This window comes from Nesoenas mayeri (genome assembly GCF_963082525.1).
Source record: "Nesoenas mayeri genome assembly, chromosome: Z".
NCBI lineage: Eukaryota > Metazoa > Chordata > Aves > Columbiformes > Columbidae > Nesoenas > Nesoenas mayeri.
Window position 1 is genome coordinate 34,689,275 of NC_137542.1, and position 16,775 is coordinate 34,706,049.

At 44.9% G+C, this 16,775-nt stretch overlaps 1 protein-coding gene across 2 annotated transcripts in view; it reads left to right on the forward strand.

Moving 5' to 3' along the window:
- PSD3 (pleckstrin and Sec7 domain containing 3) overlaps window positions 1–6,174 on the forward strand; it is a gene marked incomplete at both ends in the record, with an annotated part of 104,206 nt that extends 98,032 nt beyond the window's left edge. For both annotated transcript variants that reach the window (XM_080362419.1, XM_080362420.1), the window contains one exon: window positions 5,962–6,174. In XM_080362419.1, coding sequence (XP_080218545.1) covers window positions 5,962–6,174 — 213 coding nt within the window. The remainder of the gene's footprint in view (window positions 1–5,961) is intronic.
- Window positions 6,175–16,775: the final 10,601 nt, after the last annotated feature.

Sequence of the window (16,775 nt, forward strand, 5' to 3'; positions counted from 1 at the left end):
GTGTGTCCTCTTTTGGATAAGGACTTCCTGTGACCTTATCCATGAATTTAGCTCCTAATCTGTAAAGTGGAGGAAGAAAATGTGATAATCTGTCCTTGCCTCATATGTCTATTTGAAGAGATGATAGGGTTTTCAGGCAGGAACTGTCTTGTGTTTTAAGATTATGTGTTGCCTAGCGTGTTGGCACCTCAGTCTTCACAGAATGACTGCATTCTGCAGTAATGCAGATCATGATAATTGTCTTCCACAGTTCTGAAGGAACTTCTCTTCTAAAGTTATTGTCACAGGTATGCCTCATCAGAGCCATTTGTGTTGTGTACCAGTGAACTGGATGTCAGGATGTGCAGGAAAGGATAGCATTAGAGATCACAGGATTGAGTGATGCAACTTAGGTGGCTGCTTTAGGAGATTTTTCTGAATATCTGGCAGCAGCTTTGATCAATCATGGTGTCTGCCACACTGTCGGGCTGTGTGGGATGGCATCGGCAACCCAGCAGATGCCTTGTGTTTTTCATGACTGCACCTTTGAGCTTTTTCCCCCAGAACAGTGAGTCAATATTGCCTGGGTCTGAAGGGATTGTACTTTAAATAGGCACTGCCGGGCAAGGAAAATCCATAGTCTGGAGAAGAGAAAGAGCAGGAAAGTCAGAAAGACCACCAGAGTAGATCCTGGGAGCAACACAAGCCTCCAGAACTGAAGTAAGCCTCCTGCCATGTGTTATATGAGTTTCTTTTGGAGGAGCTCTTTTTACTTCTAGGCTTGACTGTAGTTGTGTACTTTTGCAAAAGGTTTTGACTCTTGCATTGTGTTTGACTTTCCTGTAGCTGCATTGCATGAAGTGTTTTGTATAGATGTTTTGCTTTTCTTTTGTATAGGAAACACTGTGGGTGAGGTTCTTCTTCCACATCCTAGATACCTGAAATTATGTGACCAGCAATCAAATAAGGAGGTGGTGGACAGACCTGGCAAGCAAAGCGTACACAATTATGTGAACAGGACAGACTACAGAATCAATAAAACAGGCCTGAAGTGAGGTGATGGGATAGCTCACATCACTGAAGTGCTGCCATGAATGGATACAGGCTTTTTAGAAAGGACAGACAGGGATGGCAAGAAGGGAGAGTCCTGTTTACGTGACTAGCAGGCACACATGAAACTGCCTTAAGGAAGGGTGATAAGCCAGCTGAGAGGTTGTGAGTCAGGATTAATGGGCACACCAAGATGGGTAGTGATGTGGTGGATGTCTGCTAGGCCTTTTTAAAAAAAATGGAAAGAAACTTGTGTTTTAAGGCCCTAGTCCTCATGGGGAATTTTAAGCACCCCTGTATCAGCTGGAGTGATAACACAGCGGTGCACAAGCAATCCACTATGTTTCTGGAGTGCATTGACCACAACTTTCTAAGATAGGTGAGCAAGGAGCTGACAAGGAGAGGCACTTTGCTGGATATCTCTCTTATAAACTAGGAAGAACTAGTTTGGGATATGGACATCAGTGGCAACCATGGCAGCAGTGACCACAAGATGTCGGACTTAATGATCTGGAAAGGAGGGGTCAAACTAAATAATAGGATCATAATCCTGAACTTCAAGAGAGCTGACTTTGGCCTGTTCAGGGAACTGCTTAGGAGAATCCTAGGCCTTGGGTGAAGAGGGCTTTGGGAGAGCTTGTCACTTCTCAAGAATCACCTCCTTTAAGCTCAGGAATGGTTCATATTGACAAGGAAGAAACCAAGCAAAGATGGCTGAAGTCCTTTGTGGGTGAACAAATTGTTCCTGGTAAAACTCTGCCATAAAAAGGAAGTGAGCAAGAGGTGGAAGCAGTGGCAGGTGACACAGGAGGAATAGAGATACTGTCCAAGCATGTAGGATTGCATTTAGGAAAGCCAAAGCCCATGTGGAGTTGAATCTGGCAAAAGACGTGATGGGCAAAAATAAAGGTTTCTACAGGTATGTTAACAGCAGGACAGCTGGGGAAAACATTTGACCTAGTTTACGCCCATAATGCAGCAGGAGACCTAGTCACAAAGAGGGAAAAGCCAGGGTACTCAATGACTTCTTTGGCTCTCTACTGATAAGATGAACCTTCAGCAGTCATAAATACGTGAGTCCAGTGGGAAAATCTGGAGCAAGAAAAACTTAGCGTTGCTGAAGGATAATAAAGTTAGGGAATATTTAAACTGGACATATGCAAATCCATGGGATCTGATGGGATGCATCCATGAGTGCTGAGGGAGCTGGATTGATCAAATATCTTTGAAAAGTCTGTGATCACCATGTGATCAGGAGAGGTCCCTGAGGACTAGTGGACAGCAAACGTCATTCCTGACTTCAGGAAAGGCAAGGAAGAAGGTCCAGGGAACTACAAGCTGGTCAGCTGCTTCTCCTTCCATGGGAAAGTGATGGAGCAAATTCTGTTAGAAATCACTTCCAAACACATTAAAGACAAGAGGTGATGATGAGTAATCAGCATGGCTTTATAAAGGGGAAATAATGCCTGACCAACACGGTAGCCTTTTACAAAGAGGTGTCTGGTGTGATGGATGAGGGGAGATCTGTGGATATTGTTTGTTCTTGACTTTAAGAAGGTTTTTGACATTGTCTCCTCTAATGTCCTTGTAGACAGGTTGATAAAGTATGGACCAGGAAATCAACAGTAAGGTGTTCTGGAAACTGGCTGAACAATCGAGATCAAGGGGTTGTGATCAGTGGCGCAATATCAGTTTTGAACACAAAACTTGGATGTGCAGAGCTAGCCGCACACTTTGACTGCGTAGGGTGTCTTGTGCAGCTTGGGAGAGCAAAGAGTTTCTTGGCTTTGGGTCCTCGACAAAAAGTTTATTTTCTGTCACTTCTAGAAACATGATTAGTTACTGTGAAATGTAGGCTGTAGTGTTAGAAGATTTTAGAAAGATGGATGGGGAAGGAAATTACTATGGGGTTTTTTGTGGTTTTTGTCAAATTTATCATAATGGTCTTTAGAAAAACATTCATCAATACCTCAGTACAAAGCAGAACCAGTATAGCCCAGGAAACAAAAGATGTCTTCTTCCCTAGTGAGAGCCTTGAACAGCAATTGAGCTATGCAGTTCAGATGTGTGATCAGCTCTGCCGGAGTGCCTGTCTAGGCAGGCAAGTGGTGGCACCAGCTTCAGTTGTGTGCAAGAGATGGTGACTCAAAGTGCTGCTGTGGAATGTCATGTTACCTTCACACTTGGCACACATTTTGCAGGGCGTGTTGAACTATCAATAGGCACTTAAAGAAAAAAATAAAAGGTGAGCTATATGAAGACCTTGAATGGAAACTTTCCCCTGGTTTGGGGGTTTCTTCACCTTCCTTTCAGAACAAAGTCCTGTCAGGGCCAGACAGGAGTTGGTGACAGACCTTGCTGCATGGGGTCAAAGCAAAAGGGCAAGAGGCAGGTAAGTCAGTATTTTCTACTGGGCTCATCAGGCTAAGACTGCAGACTAGGCCTTGCATCTGTGTACAAAGGGCCATCTCCACAAGCACACCAAAAGGGTCTGTGAGTCCCAAAGGAAGCAGCATAGTCCCATTAGGAAGAAAAAAGTCAGGTTGCTTTTCTGTAGGCCCTTGTCATTTCTTTTTGTTCACCCACCCCTGTTCTCTTCATTTTGTTCCTGATGAGAGACAAGTGAGATGGTGTTTTCTTCTGAGGCGGGGTGAACCAGGATGTTACTGCTCCTTGTTCAGGGATGCAGCCAGGAGCATTTCTTCTAGCTAGTGTCTTAGCTTGTGGACACCAAGGAAGGAACATTTCCCTTTGCTTGCTGTCTGAGGAAGTACTGCTCCAGAGATATTTGCTCATTGCAGCAAATTTATGGTTTGAGAAAGATCTTTTGAGTGCTGTCACATGAAAGATGAAGCCAGAAATGTGATGGGTGGCTAACACATGTTGTCTTTATTATGTGCATTCAGTTTTCAGAGGTAACATTGCAGAAGCTTTTGAACGGTTTTAGCTTTTGTGTTTTTACTTTCTTGACAGAGTTTTCCAGATTAATTTATTTTAAGGAAAAATTCCTACCAGCTCCTACCTGCTCTGGCAGGGGGATTGGATCTTTTGAGGTCCCTTCCAATCCCTAAGATTCTGTGATTCTGTGATCCAAATCACCAAAAGAGAAGTTCGTTGCAGTTGAAATCGAAACAGAGACTTCCAAATGCATTGCTTAATTACAACAGAAATCACAAGCCCACAAGCTCTATGGCAAAATGGCCATTTGCAGACCTGCAGGGCAGGAACTGGTCATGGATTTCCATATTTCCTTTCTGATTGTCAGGTCTTGTGACTGTGATCATGGTTACTGGACCAATAAAATGCGGAAGTCCATAAGGCAGTAAAATCCCTCTCTCCCTTGGTGAATATTACACTGATGCCAGGCTTAGAGCACTGGATTGCCTTCTCTTTTGCAGAGCTGTCCCATTTGATGTGTGATGAATCATTCATTGGCCCAGTGCATCATTGTCAGGGTTCTGGTTGCTGTTTCTCCATTTCCTTTTTTATTGAATGATACATCTTACCTGCTTCATGTATTTGGCTCTTATGTTGTGAAGCTGAAGTTTGGGTTATGGAATTGATAAGAATGCTTTTTTATTTGATTTTTAGCTGGTTTCTTTTATGGTCCTCTGTGAGGTTTTGTTTATACAAAGGACTCTTTGGAAACCTAGTCACATTCTCTCAGGGTTTTTTTCCCTTTTTATTCCACACTTCAAAGCAGTAACCAAGCCTTTTAACTTTCTGGCCTCAAATAAATGTTATTACCAGAATTTTATTATTTTATTATAAATGGAAAGATTTTTTCTCAAACACTTTCTCCTCTGTCAGGAACATAATCGTTTGTCAGCTGTTTTGCCACTTTTTAATATAAATTAACAGTCAGTACCGGTGTTTACATACTCCTTCCTGGGACCCAGCCCCCTAAGATCACCTTACTTACAATGCCTGCACCCTGTCTTTGGTGTATATGTCAGGAGCAGGTTATTAAACAAATCCTGGGAGATGGGTTGCTCTGTTCTCATGCCCTCCTACCCCAGCTTCCATTTTGAGGTCCTGCGGGGATCTTCTGGGAATGTACCCTTATTTTCTTCATTACCAAGATGTTCTGTGTATGAAGATGTTACTATGGCACACAGAGCAAATTTTTCCTGTTCAAGAAGGAAAGCTCCTCTGCAGGAAAGGAACAGAACGAGCGGGTGCAGTAAAGTGAACTTTTTCCATTTGAAAAGTATAAGTGTCTGGACAGAGAGCAACCTTCATCATGCACCATGAGTGTCCCTGTCAGGGGAATGTGCTGTGCTGCTGTCCTAGCTCTGTTCCTTTTTCTTAAGGTCTGGCCTTGCAGAGCATCCTCTCATGGGCTCAGTGGTGGCCAAGCTGGTACAGTCTGAGCTTAATAAAACCCTACTTTGGTCTACCCTTCATGGCATGAAGCAAGGAAAGCAGGACCTGCTGGCAGGAGTGGAGGGTCACAGGGGAGAGCTTCTCACCAACCGGAGCAGGTTTTTTGTTGTTCCTTAGTTTGCTGCACTTTATCTCCATGCAAGCGTGGGGCACGTAACACCTCAATATGTCTGAGCACAGAGTATGACTGATTCGGTGTGACCAAGGGCAGAAAGCTCTTGCTTGGTGTTCTTGCTTGGAGATCTCTATGCTCTCCAACTAGCTGGGAGCTGCCGTTCAGCAGAGCCCCAGGATTTGTGTGCTGCAGAACTGAATATCTCTAATTGCACAGCACCCTGGAGCTCAGCCTGCCTGAAATCCTTTTTGTACAGTGTAATTTACATTAGCCACCATTGTTCATGTCTACATCAGGCACCATTGTTCGCATCCATATTAGGCTTGTAGCTTTCAAAGCCAGCAGAAACCATTAAGTTACCCAGAGAATCTCTCAAGTGCTGCTGCAGAATTTCTTCTAGACTGATTCAGGCCTTTCTTTTCATTTCCCAGAAAAATCGCTATGAGATTTATGTTGGCCTCCTGAAAGAAGGGGTGAAGGAGCTGCTGAGCGGAGGAGAGAATGACACACCAGGACTGAAGAAATCCCACTCAAGTCCCTCTTTGAATCAGGAGTCTCCAGTTAGTGCCAAGGTGAAACGCAATGTCTCGGAGAGGAAGGACTACAGGCCAGAGACACCCAGCATTAAGCAGAAGGTCACTTAGGGCGGATATGACAACTACGGGAACAGCCATGCAGCAAAGTACCGGTGGTCAGAATTTTTTCATTTAATAACCTGTCATTCACAAAAAATAAGTGCATCTGCCTGAATGGGGTGTTAGTGACATTTTCTATTGTATATTTTGCTGTTTCTGTGCAGATTGTGGGAGATGTCTTTGCTCCTGCTTTGCTTTGTTAATTTATCATTTAGCAATTGAAGCATTGGAACTTTTTGTGTTGTTCTGTTTCTAAAGGAGGTGGGGGAGGGCTAGAGTGCTGTGATGTATATTCTCTCTCTTCTCCATTTATCTCCTCCCATCAGCATGTGGCTTTCATCTCTCGAGTCACTTGTCACTTTATTTACGTGGTGGGTGGGAAAAGTAACTGGACAAATGCTGCTGTGCTGTGAATGCAAGTGGTAGCTGTGAAAGAAGCTGTGTGCAAACGGGCAGCTGCAGAAGGCTGGCTAGAGCCTAGGGTGCTCGGAACACTGGTTTCCTGACAATGCAGAGCATGTTGCCACTGGTACTTAGCAGCGGGTGCTACAGTAAATAGTCACTGTTGCTTTATTGTTATTGTATTTACCCTGGACCCACGAGCGTGAAGGCATGAAACCTGGAAACCTCTGTCAATGCTGGGATGACAGCATTGGAATGATTTGTTTGTTTTCTTCGAAGCAAAGTGTCTTCTCCTGAGGTAGCAGGCTGGGGAGTATCCAAATCTGTGCTGTCTCTGCAGTCAGGGAGATTAGGGATTATCCAGTTGGAATGCCTGCCTGGGCTTTAAATTTATTTGCAGAGGAGGCTACTGTAGATGTCAGCCATTAGCACTGTATTTTAAAGACAAAGGGCCTCTGTGTAGTTTTTAACTATATGTTCTCACTTAGCTGCTATATAGAGCCTTATGCTATATTGTGCCCTGATGCTCCCCCTTCCAGGAGTTTCCTTGTTGGTATGCGCAAATAGGTGTTCGCAATTTCTCTGATAGTGACAAAGCATTTTGCCTTTTCTCTTCAGAAAGGGATTCTCCAGAGCTCTCAATTTTCCTGCTTTAGCTCACATACAGGCGGAAGAGGCTGGTGCAAATCAGAGAAGGGGACAAACAAGTCGTCACTGTGGGCCAGGGTTTGTATGCAGTCCTGGCTACTCAATGCCTGGAGGCTAACACGAGGCAGCCTCAGCTTTTGCAGATACTACACTTCCCCCACAGGGAACCAGCCTGCCTTGCAGCTCCTGCATGCCCTACCAGGCTTTCAGAGGAGGAGTGCAGGACAGGGAGGCCATTGTGGGTAGTGCTTTCCATACCTGAAAGCCCCCTCTTTGTGCCACAGACCCTCGGCGTGGCAAGCAGTCTTCAGGCACAGGGAGTAGAGACATGATGTAGAAATAATTTTCGTGCTTCTCAAACCCTCTCACCTGGGCAGAATTGAGGCTCTGCAGAGAGCACTGCCTCATCTGTTAACTTGACACCCTGGGTTTTAATTTCAGGGTTGATACTGCCCTGCCAGGTGAGCTTGGACAGGTCTCTCCCATTTTGCCTTGCCCTTCACCTGTGTGCAGTAGTACAACCAAACCGGCCTTTTCTGCAGAGCACATTGGGAGGTAATGTTGATGGCCAGTTGAAAAATCATTTGTTGCTGTTATTTTTGTTGTGCCTGGCACAGGGCAGGCTTTCTGGTGGATGTAATTCTTAATGCATAAAGAAACTTCAAGATCAATGCAAGGACTGTTTAGAAATGTGCTGGTGTTTCCAGCCCAAGTAGTCGAAGGGCCACACATCAAAAAAATTACCACCTGAGTAGCTTTGTGCTCTGCCAGACTTCCCGAAGGGTCCAGGTCAATTAATTTAGCTTATTGAACTGCCAGTTCAGTGGGCAGGACAGGGAGCAGTCAAAGAGAGAAGGACCTTAACAGGCACTTCATGATTTGACTTCCTCACCGAGGACCACCGTGTGACAGCTTTACCAGTGTTATGCTCATCCTTGGCTTTAACAAAGATATTACCCTTCAAGATGCTGAGAGGTGTTGGAGCAAATAGACCCTTGCAGTTGCAGGCCAGCAGCAACACCAGATGGGACATTTTCCATGTGTGATGTTGTGATGCTCACACATCTGGCATCTGCCACTGAGAGTGGGCACCCTGTGCTGTGTCAGGAGGTTGGCCCCTAGCCCTAACAACGTTGCTGAAAAATGCAGAGTCCTGAATAAACACTGTCAGCACTTCCCAAGCACTGGGGCTTTAGAAGCTGTGCGCGCTTACTACAGTGGAGCAAATGTTCAGCCCTCTTCCTGAAGAAGAGAGATGCCTTCTGCTGCTGGAGCCAAAGCGATGTGGTGCAGCGTGCTGTGTTACGAGGCTCAATGTAGGCAGGTGTGTGATAGTGCTCATTGGGAGGGATTGTTTGAGTTAATCAAGTGTGGTAAATCAACAACTCACGGAGGAGAAACAAAGCCAGAAGATCCCTGCAGCTGTTCATCATGTTCTGGTGGTTTAAAACAAACAAGCAGAAGAGGGAGACTCATAAATTCTTTTGGGGAATGCTAAATGCACATCTGAGAAGAAAATTTGGCTTGTCTTCAATAACAGCATTAGGAAGCATGCAGCAGAAACAAAAAAAATGTGCAGATTTGTAAATGGGCCCTGCTTGGCTGCGAGGGTGGGGTTTTCTAGATGAGGTTTTTTTAAGGCAGACTGGAACATACCCAGCAAACCTCTTGTGATTATGGAGTGCAGTGCTTTAAAAAGGCAAAGAAGTGACATTTAACTTTTTTTTTTTCCCCCCAGCTTTTAAAATAATCTGGTTGCTGTAGACTGCAGTTGAATTGCTGAGCTCAGGAAAAAATTATTCCTGTAAAATGCATTTCCCAGCTTTGACACAGAAACTGGATAATTCCTTCTCAAAGTCATTGAAAAGGAGATGATTTGAAGCAACAGGGAAAGTCAAAAAGTCAAGGGCAACACTGAGAATTTTTTTTCATTTTTCATTATTTTTTTTTATTTCCATGTATATTCCTAAATGGATTAGGGTATATTTTTTTAAGTTTCATCTGGGCTTGGCAAATGCAGTTTTTCACTGCATTTTTTACTCATTAAACATTTGTTGAGCTTGGAGCACTTTTGGTGAGACTGCTGAGGCGTGCAGCTTAGGTTACTGAGATTTTGTCAGGTTCTGCTCAATTTTTAAATAATGCCATTTTGCTCTGTTGCTTTGCAAATTGTAGGCATCTTAGGCATCCAAATGAACATGCACATCTTGGAGGCTGAGAGAAAAAGGTGGTCCTGTTGTTGAATGAGTAAGGCTCCTGGACTTCCTTTGGAATAGGATATTTGCTAAGCAGTACTGTAATTTGCTTTTTTTTTTTTTTCCTTTTTTTTCCGTGGTGCTGTTGTAAAGGGTGGAGGCGTGTTCTCAGGAGATCTCAGTGGTGTATCTTCCTGGGTGGCACCACTGAGAGTCTAGCCAGATAGCTTTGCATGGTACCTGGTACCCTGCCTTTCTTTGCTAAAATGTTTGCTATTAGCAGAGATCAGTGCTCGACCTCAGCAACTCAGGAGCTCCTGTTGCTATATGTAAGGATACTCTGCTGGTTTCCAGCCCTCCTCTGGGGCCCACCTGAACACAGTGTCAGTGTAGCAGCCTACTACTTACTGGGGGTGCTCAGTGCAGGCAGGAGTTACTGGCAGAGCACCACGAGCATGTGTGTGTGCAAGCCAGCCTTTGCATCAGTGATGCAGGGAAGTCTCATCCTTCCTTTTAATCCTCCCTGCTGCAATGTGCAGCTGTTGCTCAGGCAAAGCCTCTGCCTGCCTGTTGAGAGGAGTGATGCGTGGAAGGGAGCAGATTGGGGCCAGTGGGTCCTCACATCCTCTCTCTCAAGATGCAGACAGAGGTCCTGGAGGGACCCATCCTGCTTTGGGGTATTGGTAGTTGTTCACTGTGCAGGGGCTGGACCAGCTCCTCTCTGGCTGAGGGAGGAGGCAGGAGAGGACCTCACTGAGTCTGCACCTGACATCAGAGAGGCAAGGCAGAAGGACAAAATTGCCTTCCCCTCTACCCACTCAGCAACCAGAGGAGGTGAGATACTCTCCCAAAGACAAAACCACACTCTGCTTCATGAGTCAGCAGGATGCAGGGGTCTGGTTGGGATGGTTTTTGTTTGGCAGCGTCTGCAAAAGAGACTCTCTGGGCCGGCTGTGTGTTTGTGTGCATCTTGCAGATAGATCACGCATGGACCAGTGAACATGACTACAGCTTTTAAATCCAGTATTTATGTTGTGTCTTTAATTGATGTAGAGAGATAAGTCAGCCAACAGAGTGATTAATGCGGTGGAGCTGGTGAGGAATGCTGTTCAGCTGCAAAGTCGACTCAGACAGTTTTTCATCCGTAGCCAGGCACTTGTAAATGGGCTTGTAACAGCTCATCCTTTAAGTGCTTTCCCTCTGATCCTGCCTACTCCCATGGCCTGTTCTGTCCATGTCTGGGGGCTGCCCTGGAGAGTGGTGCTCAGTGCAGCCCTGCTTTGAGCAGGAGTTTGGACTAGCAGATCTTTAGAGACCAGAATTGTTAGGTGACTTTTCACATCTCCAGTGCCTTCCAGTAACAAGGCTGGTTGTTATTCTGGCTTGAAACAGCCAATATTTTTGCTTTTCTCTTGTGAGGGCGTGAGGTTCTTGCTTGATTAGAGCAACCCCTTTAGTAAGGAGGATGTGTCAGTGGAGAAAGTCAAAGGTGGCAGGGTTATCACTGGGCTTCTGGAAACATTGCATGGCAATGTTCTTCTTTAAAGTGGTGAAGGCTTTTCTCTGCAGATGGTGTGCCACTTACTGTGTCTGCATTCTCCATCACTAAATCAATCTTGGCCTTATCGCGGTTAGTCTGACAGCTCCTCTTCCTTTTCTGTTAAGCTGCTCCTGTCTGTCATCTTAGCACCTTGGCTGCTTCTGTGTAACAGGTCTCTTTTCCTTCCATGCTTGCAGAAATCCAGAGAATTTGACTGTCCCATCTTGCATTGAGAAAACTTGCTCTGAAGCAGTGCTACATTGAATGGATAACCCTGTGAACAGCTTTTTCATCCAGCTTGTTGATAGCCTGTGTTTCCAGCCACAATTATAGCTGGGAGGTGTGAGATGGAATTTCAGACTACTGTGATCATCTAGCGTTATGCTGCAGGGATGCAATGTCCCTCCTTCCCACACTCGGACCAGACACTTGTGACATTCCTAATCTCCTTTCTATAAGTCACATAGGCAACCCATGCTGTGGGGAAACTTTGAAATGCTGTTTTGCAAGGAATTGGGTACTTTCCAAATCAGGTCATACATTTTGCAGCCCTTTAGGGAGCTGTGTTAAAAAAACAAACAAACAAACAAACAAACCAACCGTTTTCAACCAGTGTCCTTCAAGCACAGAGAGATGCTATCCAGATTGTCAGAGACACCGTCTGCTTTTGCAGAGGCAAAGGCAGTATACACACCTTATCTCAAGCAATCTCAGCTTGCTGCTTGTTTAGACTTTCCCCAGTATTGCTCTCTCCCCAGGCTCTGGGACGTAACATCTGCTCTGAGAGAGCAGTTATGAAGTCTACACTTCTCCCCAGAGCACGACCAGAGCTCCCCAGTGTGTGTTCCCAGCATCCAATATGTAGTCTGCCTAGAGAGGAAAACCGAAGCAGCTGTCTCAGAAACTTATTTGAAAGAGCTGGTCTCCAGCTTGTGCTTTTTAGAGGATATTTTTAGTGCACATAGAAGCAGTATGCCTGGCCTCTCTTCACTCCCAGAGCTCTCCCAGTAACATAGGTGTAGTACAATGAGCTGCTTCACTTGGAGCTTCACTGTGTGGGACCTGAACATTTGCTCCAGCAAGAAGAGGCTTTGTCAGCCTCCAGAGAAATGGTCTCAACTAAGCTGAGCACCAGTGCACAGGATAACAATATTGTACAAAGATAGTCAGAAAGCCAGTGCAGCCCTCCATGGCTGGTCACCTGCTGGGGACTGTGTGCTCAAGCATTGCCCTCAGTGCTGGGGTTAATTAGAAACGTTGGATTCTTTTTCCAGCTGCACTGTGCTGCTTGAAGAACTGTCCCTATCCCCTACTGCTTTTCTCCATTGTGACAGCAGCACCCTCTCCCAGCAGCACCAAAGTCCAGTTGTCAGGAGCCTGGTTCAAATAAGAGCAAGGAGGATAGGTCCCAGGGAAATGTGTCCAGGTGCCATCTGGGAATATCTGCGCTCCAGCTGGCAACATCCAGTTGAACAGTGAAAGGAGACAAGCTCAGCCCTGCCCGAGAGGAGGGCTTGTCCATTTTGTTAGCTGCGTCAAGGCTGTATTTTGATTATTTATTAGAGCACTTCCCTTAGCAAAAGCAAAGCAACTGCTTTCCCAAAGGCCACGCTATTTACCTGACTTTGCTCTGGTGGTCAGAAGGAGCAAATTTAGGCCAGCCCAAAGCATTCTCTGTCCTCCCCTTTGAACAATGAACTACTCTGTAAAAATTATAAATGTTTAAACAATGAGGCATCTCCAGTGGCATCTGCTGTTTAATCTGTGCCAGGAATCAGCTTGGTCCAAATATATATTTGGACCAAGAAAAAGTACATCGCTTAGCAATGCGAGGATTAAAAGTACTACAAACTGCAAGGGCATGATTTTTCTTTGACATAATCCATTGTAATTAGTGGCCACTCTATATTTCTGGTCCTGTGTGCAGCTCACCTAGATGAGACCAGCACAAGAAGATACTTTTTGTCCAAGCAGGCAAGGTTTCTGCTTCACCTTGGGCCAAATGAATATCCTGGTGCAACCACAGATCAGCTAGTCAAGTTGCCATGGAGACTTGTTTGATGTAAAATCCTCTGACTTCCCTGAGCCTCTTGCTGGGAGAAGGAAGATCAATGACATCCAGTCTGTGTCATGGCACAGGACAAACTCTATTGGTGATATAAGTCTTAAATCACACACTTAGGAAAACCTCATTCTCAGTGCTGTAAAATTCTGAATGACTGTAGGATGAGAACAGGGCTGGGTTGTGTGGGGATTTTTATTTTGTGCATATTCGTGACAACTGGAGGCTGGGATTATAACTTTGCTAAAAGAACAGTTTTTTGGCAGTTTGAAAACTTTTAAATGACTATTCTTTGTGTGAGGAACAATCTGAGGCTTACATTACTTGATGAACATGTTTAAGTGATGCCTATAGATATATGTATGTATTTCATAGGTACAGTATGCCTTCCGTGGTCAGCACTCCAAAGCCTGCTGTTCTTTTCTGAGGCTTATTTTGGTTAAAGCACATCAGCAGCTGCAAACTTTGTTAGGATGCTTGTTATTTTAGTTGTTCTCAAATTAGGTTAAACAGTCATCAGAGCTTTTACAGATTTAGAGTATCCCTTGAACTGCCTGGATCTCCATGTATTGTCCACCAGGGGCTTCCTGTTGTCCTGCATGTCATAAGCAAAGGCATATATTTGGAAGTCTAAGCAAGGATTACTCAAAAGGATTTTCTGCTAGCTTAACACTGGGCTAACTCTCCCCCTGTTGATGTCAGACGATGCCTGCACTAGGAACATCCATGCTGACTTCTGAAAAATCACACTCTGTGGATCTAATACACAGCTTCACTTCTGAAAATGTTGACCTCCCTCTGTGAAAATTCAGCAAGGGGACATCATGTCCAGAAGTGTCCAAGCAGGACAGGTGCCTGTGATGTCTCCTGCAGTACAGTCGTATGGCAGTAGTGAGGGTTTCTTTCTGTAACTGTACAGATTTACAGAAGAATGTCTAGCTCTTAGCAGGGAAGAGAGGAGCAGCAGGGCTGACATATCTCCTGGGCACCTCGAATGCCTCACAGAGGTTTCCCTTGGGAGGTTTAAAGAACCTTTTGACAAGTTGCTGGTCTAAGTAAAAATACCTAAGGAAACCCAATGGGTTTTCCTATTGTGCTTGAGTCAGGTCAACATTAGCATTATCTGCATTATTCCTGGGAAGGGAGAGCAAAGTCTGAGGGTGGGATTCTTACCTGGAATCATAAAAGTCTTATCATGGACTTACCTTGAAGCACTTGAGCAACCTCAGTGAGGCCATGCCTTTGTACTTCACTGGACTGTGGCCAGAGTGATTGTGTCTTGCAGGACTGAGACACAAGTGGACTGCAGCTCAAGAATAAATGAAGAGGGACATCCCCATCACCTTGCTTGGGTGATCTGTAATCCTGCAATCCTTTTTCAGGTGCTGATCTCTCTTGGGTTACCTGCATCCCATGGTGATGCAGTGCAAAGATGTGGGTAAGCACTATCACACTTGGAGTCACAGTCAGGAAGTGTCATTGGCCCTCCACCTGAGTTATTGCAGTGTTTTTTCCCCTTAGGCCAAGAAAGGGGACTGAATTTTCAGTTTTTGTTGTGTGGTACCCACACAGGAAGAGTAACTCTTGGTAGTGGTAGAGCAGAAAAACATTTTGCATGTGTGTATACACACATCCTTTGCATCTCTTGTATGCAGACCTAACCTTACAGGGCCTGACAGCAGTCCTTGCAAGAACTTTCCTCTGGGTGGCCTCCTATCCCCTTTGCCAAGTACAGAAACCTTATTTCTGATAATGTTGAACTCAGTTTATTCTCATCACTGGATCACTGGAGTGTTTTTCGTGCAACACACTAGAGACAGGCCCAGTCTCACTACTTTGTGGTAACTTCTTTGTCTGCTGTGAAGCAGCATTGAGGTAATCACTACATCTTTTCCAGCAGCGTGAAACTTGCTGCTCTGACTCTTGGGGCAGTCGTCATCTCAGGTTTGAGGCTGTCCTGCCACCAGGGCACCCCGTTTTGTCCCTGGGAACATGCATGGCCAGAAAAGCATACTCTTCAGTGGTCAGAGTCAGAGCTGTGCAGATATAAGTCGAACCCTGGTTCATGGGAGATGTTTCCATGTGCTGCTGAGGTCCATAAGGACTCAGACGTATACTTGCTTACACAGAGATGCTTTCCTGAAGCAGAATTTGTCACTCTTTTCTACAGGTACCAGAGGATGCCCTCCCTTATTCTGCCTCATATAACTGGTACTAGAATGATCATTTCCTGACAAATGAAGGCACTTAATCAGTCCTCTTCCACTTGGAAGAGGGACTTTTGGGGATATTGTTATATCATTTGAAATAATATTTTGGAATTTAAGTTTACATTGCTTTATTTTTCACTTGAGGTGACTGTATATAAATATTTTCCTCTATTTTATCATTGCTGATAAAGTAAGCCTATGGTATACAGACAAATAATTTGCCTTTGATGTATTGAAACTGTGAGATATAAAGTAGACTTCTCTCTCGTGTCCATGTTCCTGACTATAACTCCGTTCTTCTGTGTTTTTATAAGTTGGAATAAATGTTGCTTGCGGGCAATGGAGAGCCTGCAAGCTTCCCAAGAATTTTTATGTAACTGAAATCAAGCAACCCTAGTGAAGGATCTCACATATGTATAATGATATATGTATATGTACAAACTTTAGAAAGAAATAAACCAAATCTATTTCATCTTCTGCAGTTGCATGTTTTTTACTGGAGCACTTACCATTGCTTCCTACAAGTCAGAACATGAAGGTGGCTTTACCAGCTCATAGAGCAGCTTCTGGCTGTCCTGCTCAGGGAAGAGACAGGCCAGTTAGCTGGTGCAGCCTTTTCCCCCGTGTGCCCTTCTGACAGTCAGCAGTTTCAAGGTTTCTGGATCTGGAGAGTGCCTGTACTGTCTGCCTTGCGGACACACAGTGTGGACCTGAATACCCCCTGCCAGGGCGGAGGCCGGTGCAGCCCCACACAAACATACAGCAAACACTCTTTACCAAAGAGAGCACGTGGAGGTGTGTGGTTGGGTTAACTGATGGAGCCAGTGCTACTGCATGTGCACTGCTTCTGCGTGAGAGCGGCTGGGGCATGTCTCCTTCCTTTTGCACCTCTGCAAGAGGTGGCTTCCCCTCAGGGCTGTGACAAGGTATGTACCCTGCAGAGTTACCGCTACTTAGCTGTGAAGAGACACCAAGAAGTGAGTTATTGGATTAAAAATGGATTTACCAGCATATGGGTTAGAAGAGGGAGGCTGAAGCAAACAGCTGTTCAGAACTCATTGGAAGCTGACCTGAAAATTTTTATGAGGTAATTTGTTTTGAGGGTACTGTCAAGGTTGAGACTTGCTGTTGGCCTGGTGGATGAGAAACAAGGACCCACAAGAGGCAGAAAAGTCATACACTAAAGAAAATGGGGGAGTGCAGAAAGACAGAAGCAGGAGTGGATAAGAAACAATGGCTGTTGAAAGTGAGAGGAAACAGGCTCTACAACACACAGAAAGCAAACAGCTTTGTGCTTGCAGTTCTTGGATTGGACATGGCTCAACACAGGAAGGATAGGATACTGTGTGGAATGTGTGTAACAGGGCAGATGAAGAGGACGTGTCCCAGGTGGGTCATGGAGAAGCTTTACAACAGGACTGGGAGCTTGTATTTGAAGACTATAGTAAGGAAGACATGTTTTTTCTTACCAAGATCTCTGAATGTTTGACCATCTTGAGATGATTATTTCTTTGCATTTTTTCCTCCCAGAGACTCAGCATGTTGCCTTTAGA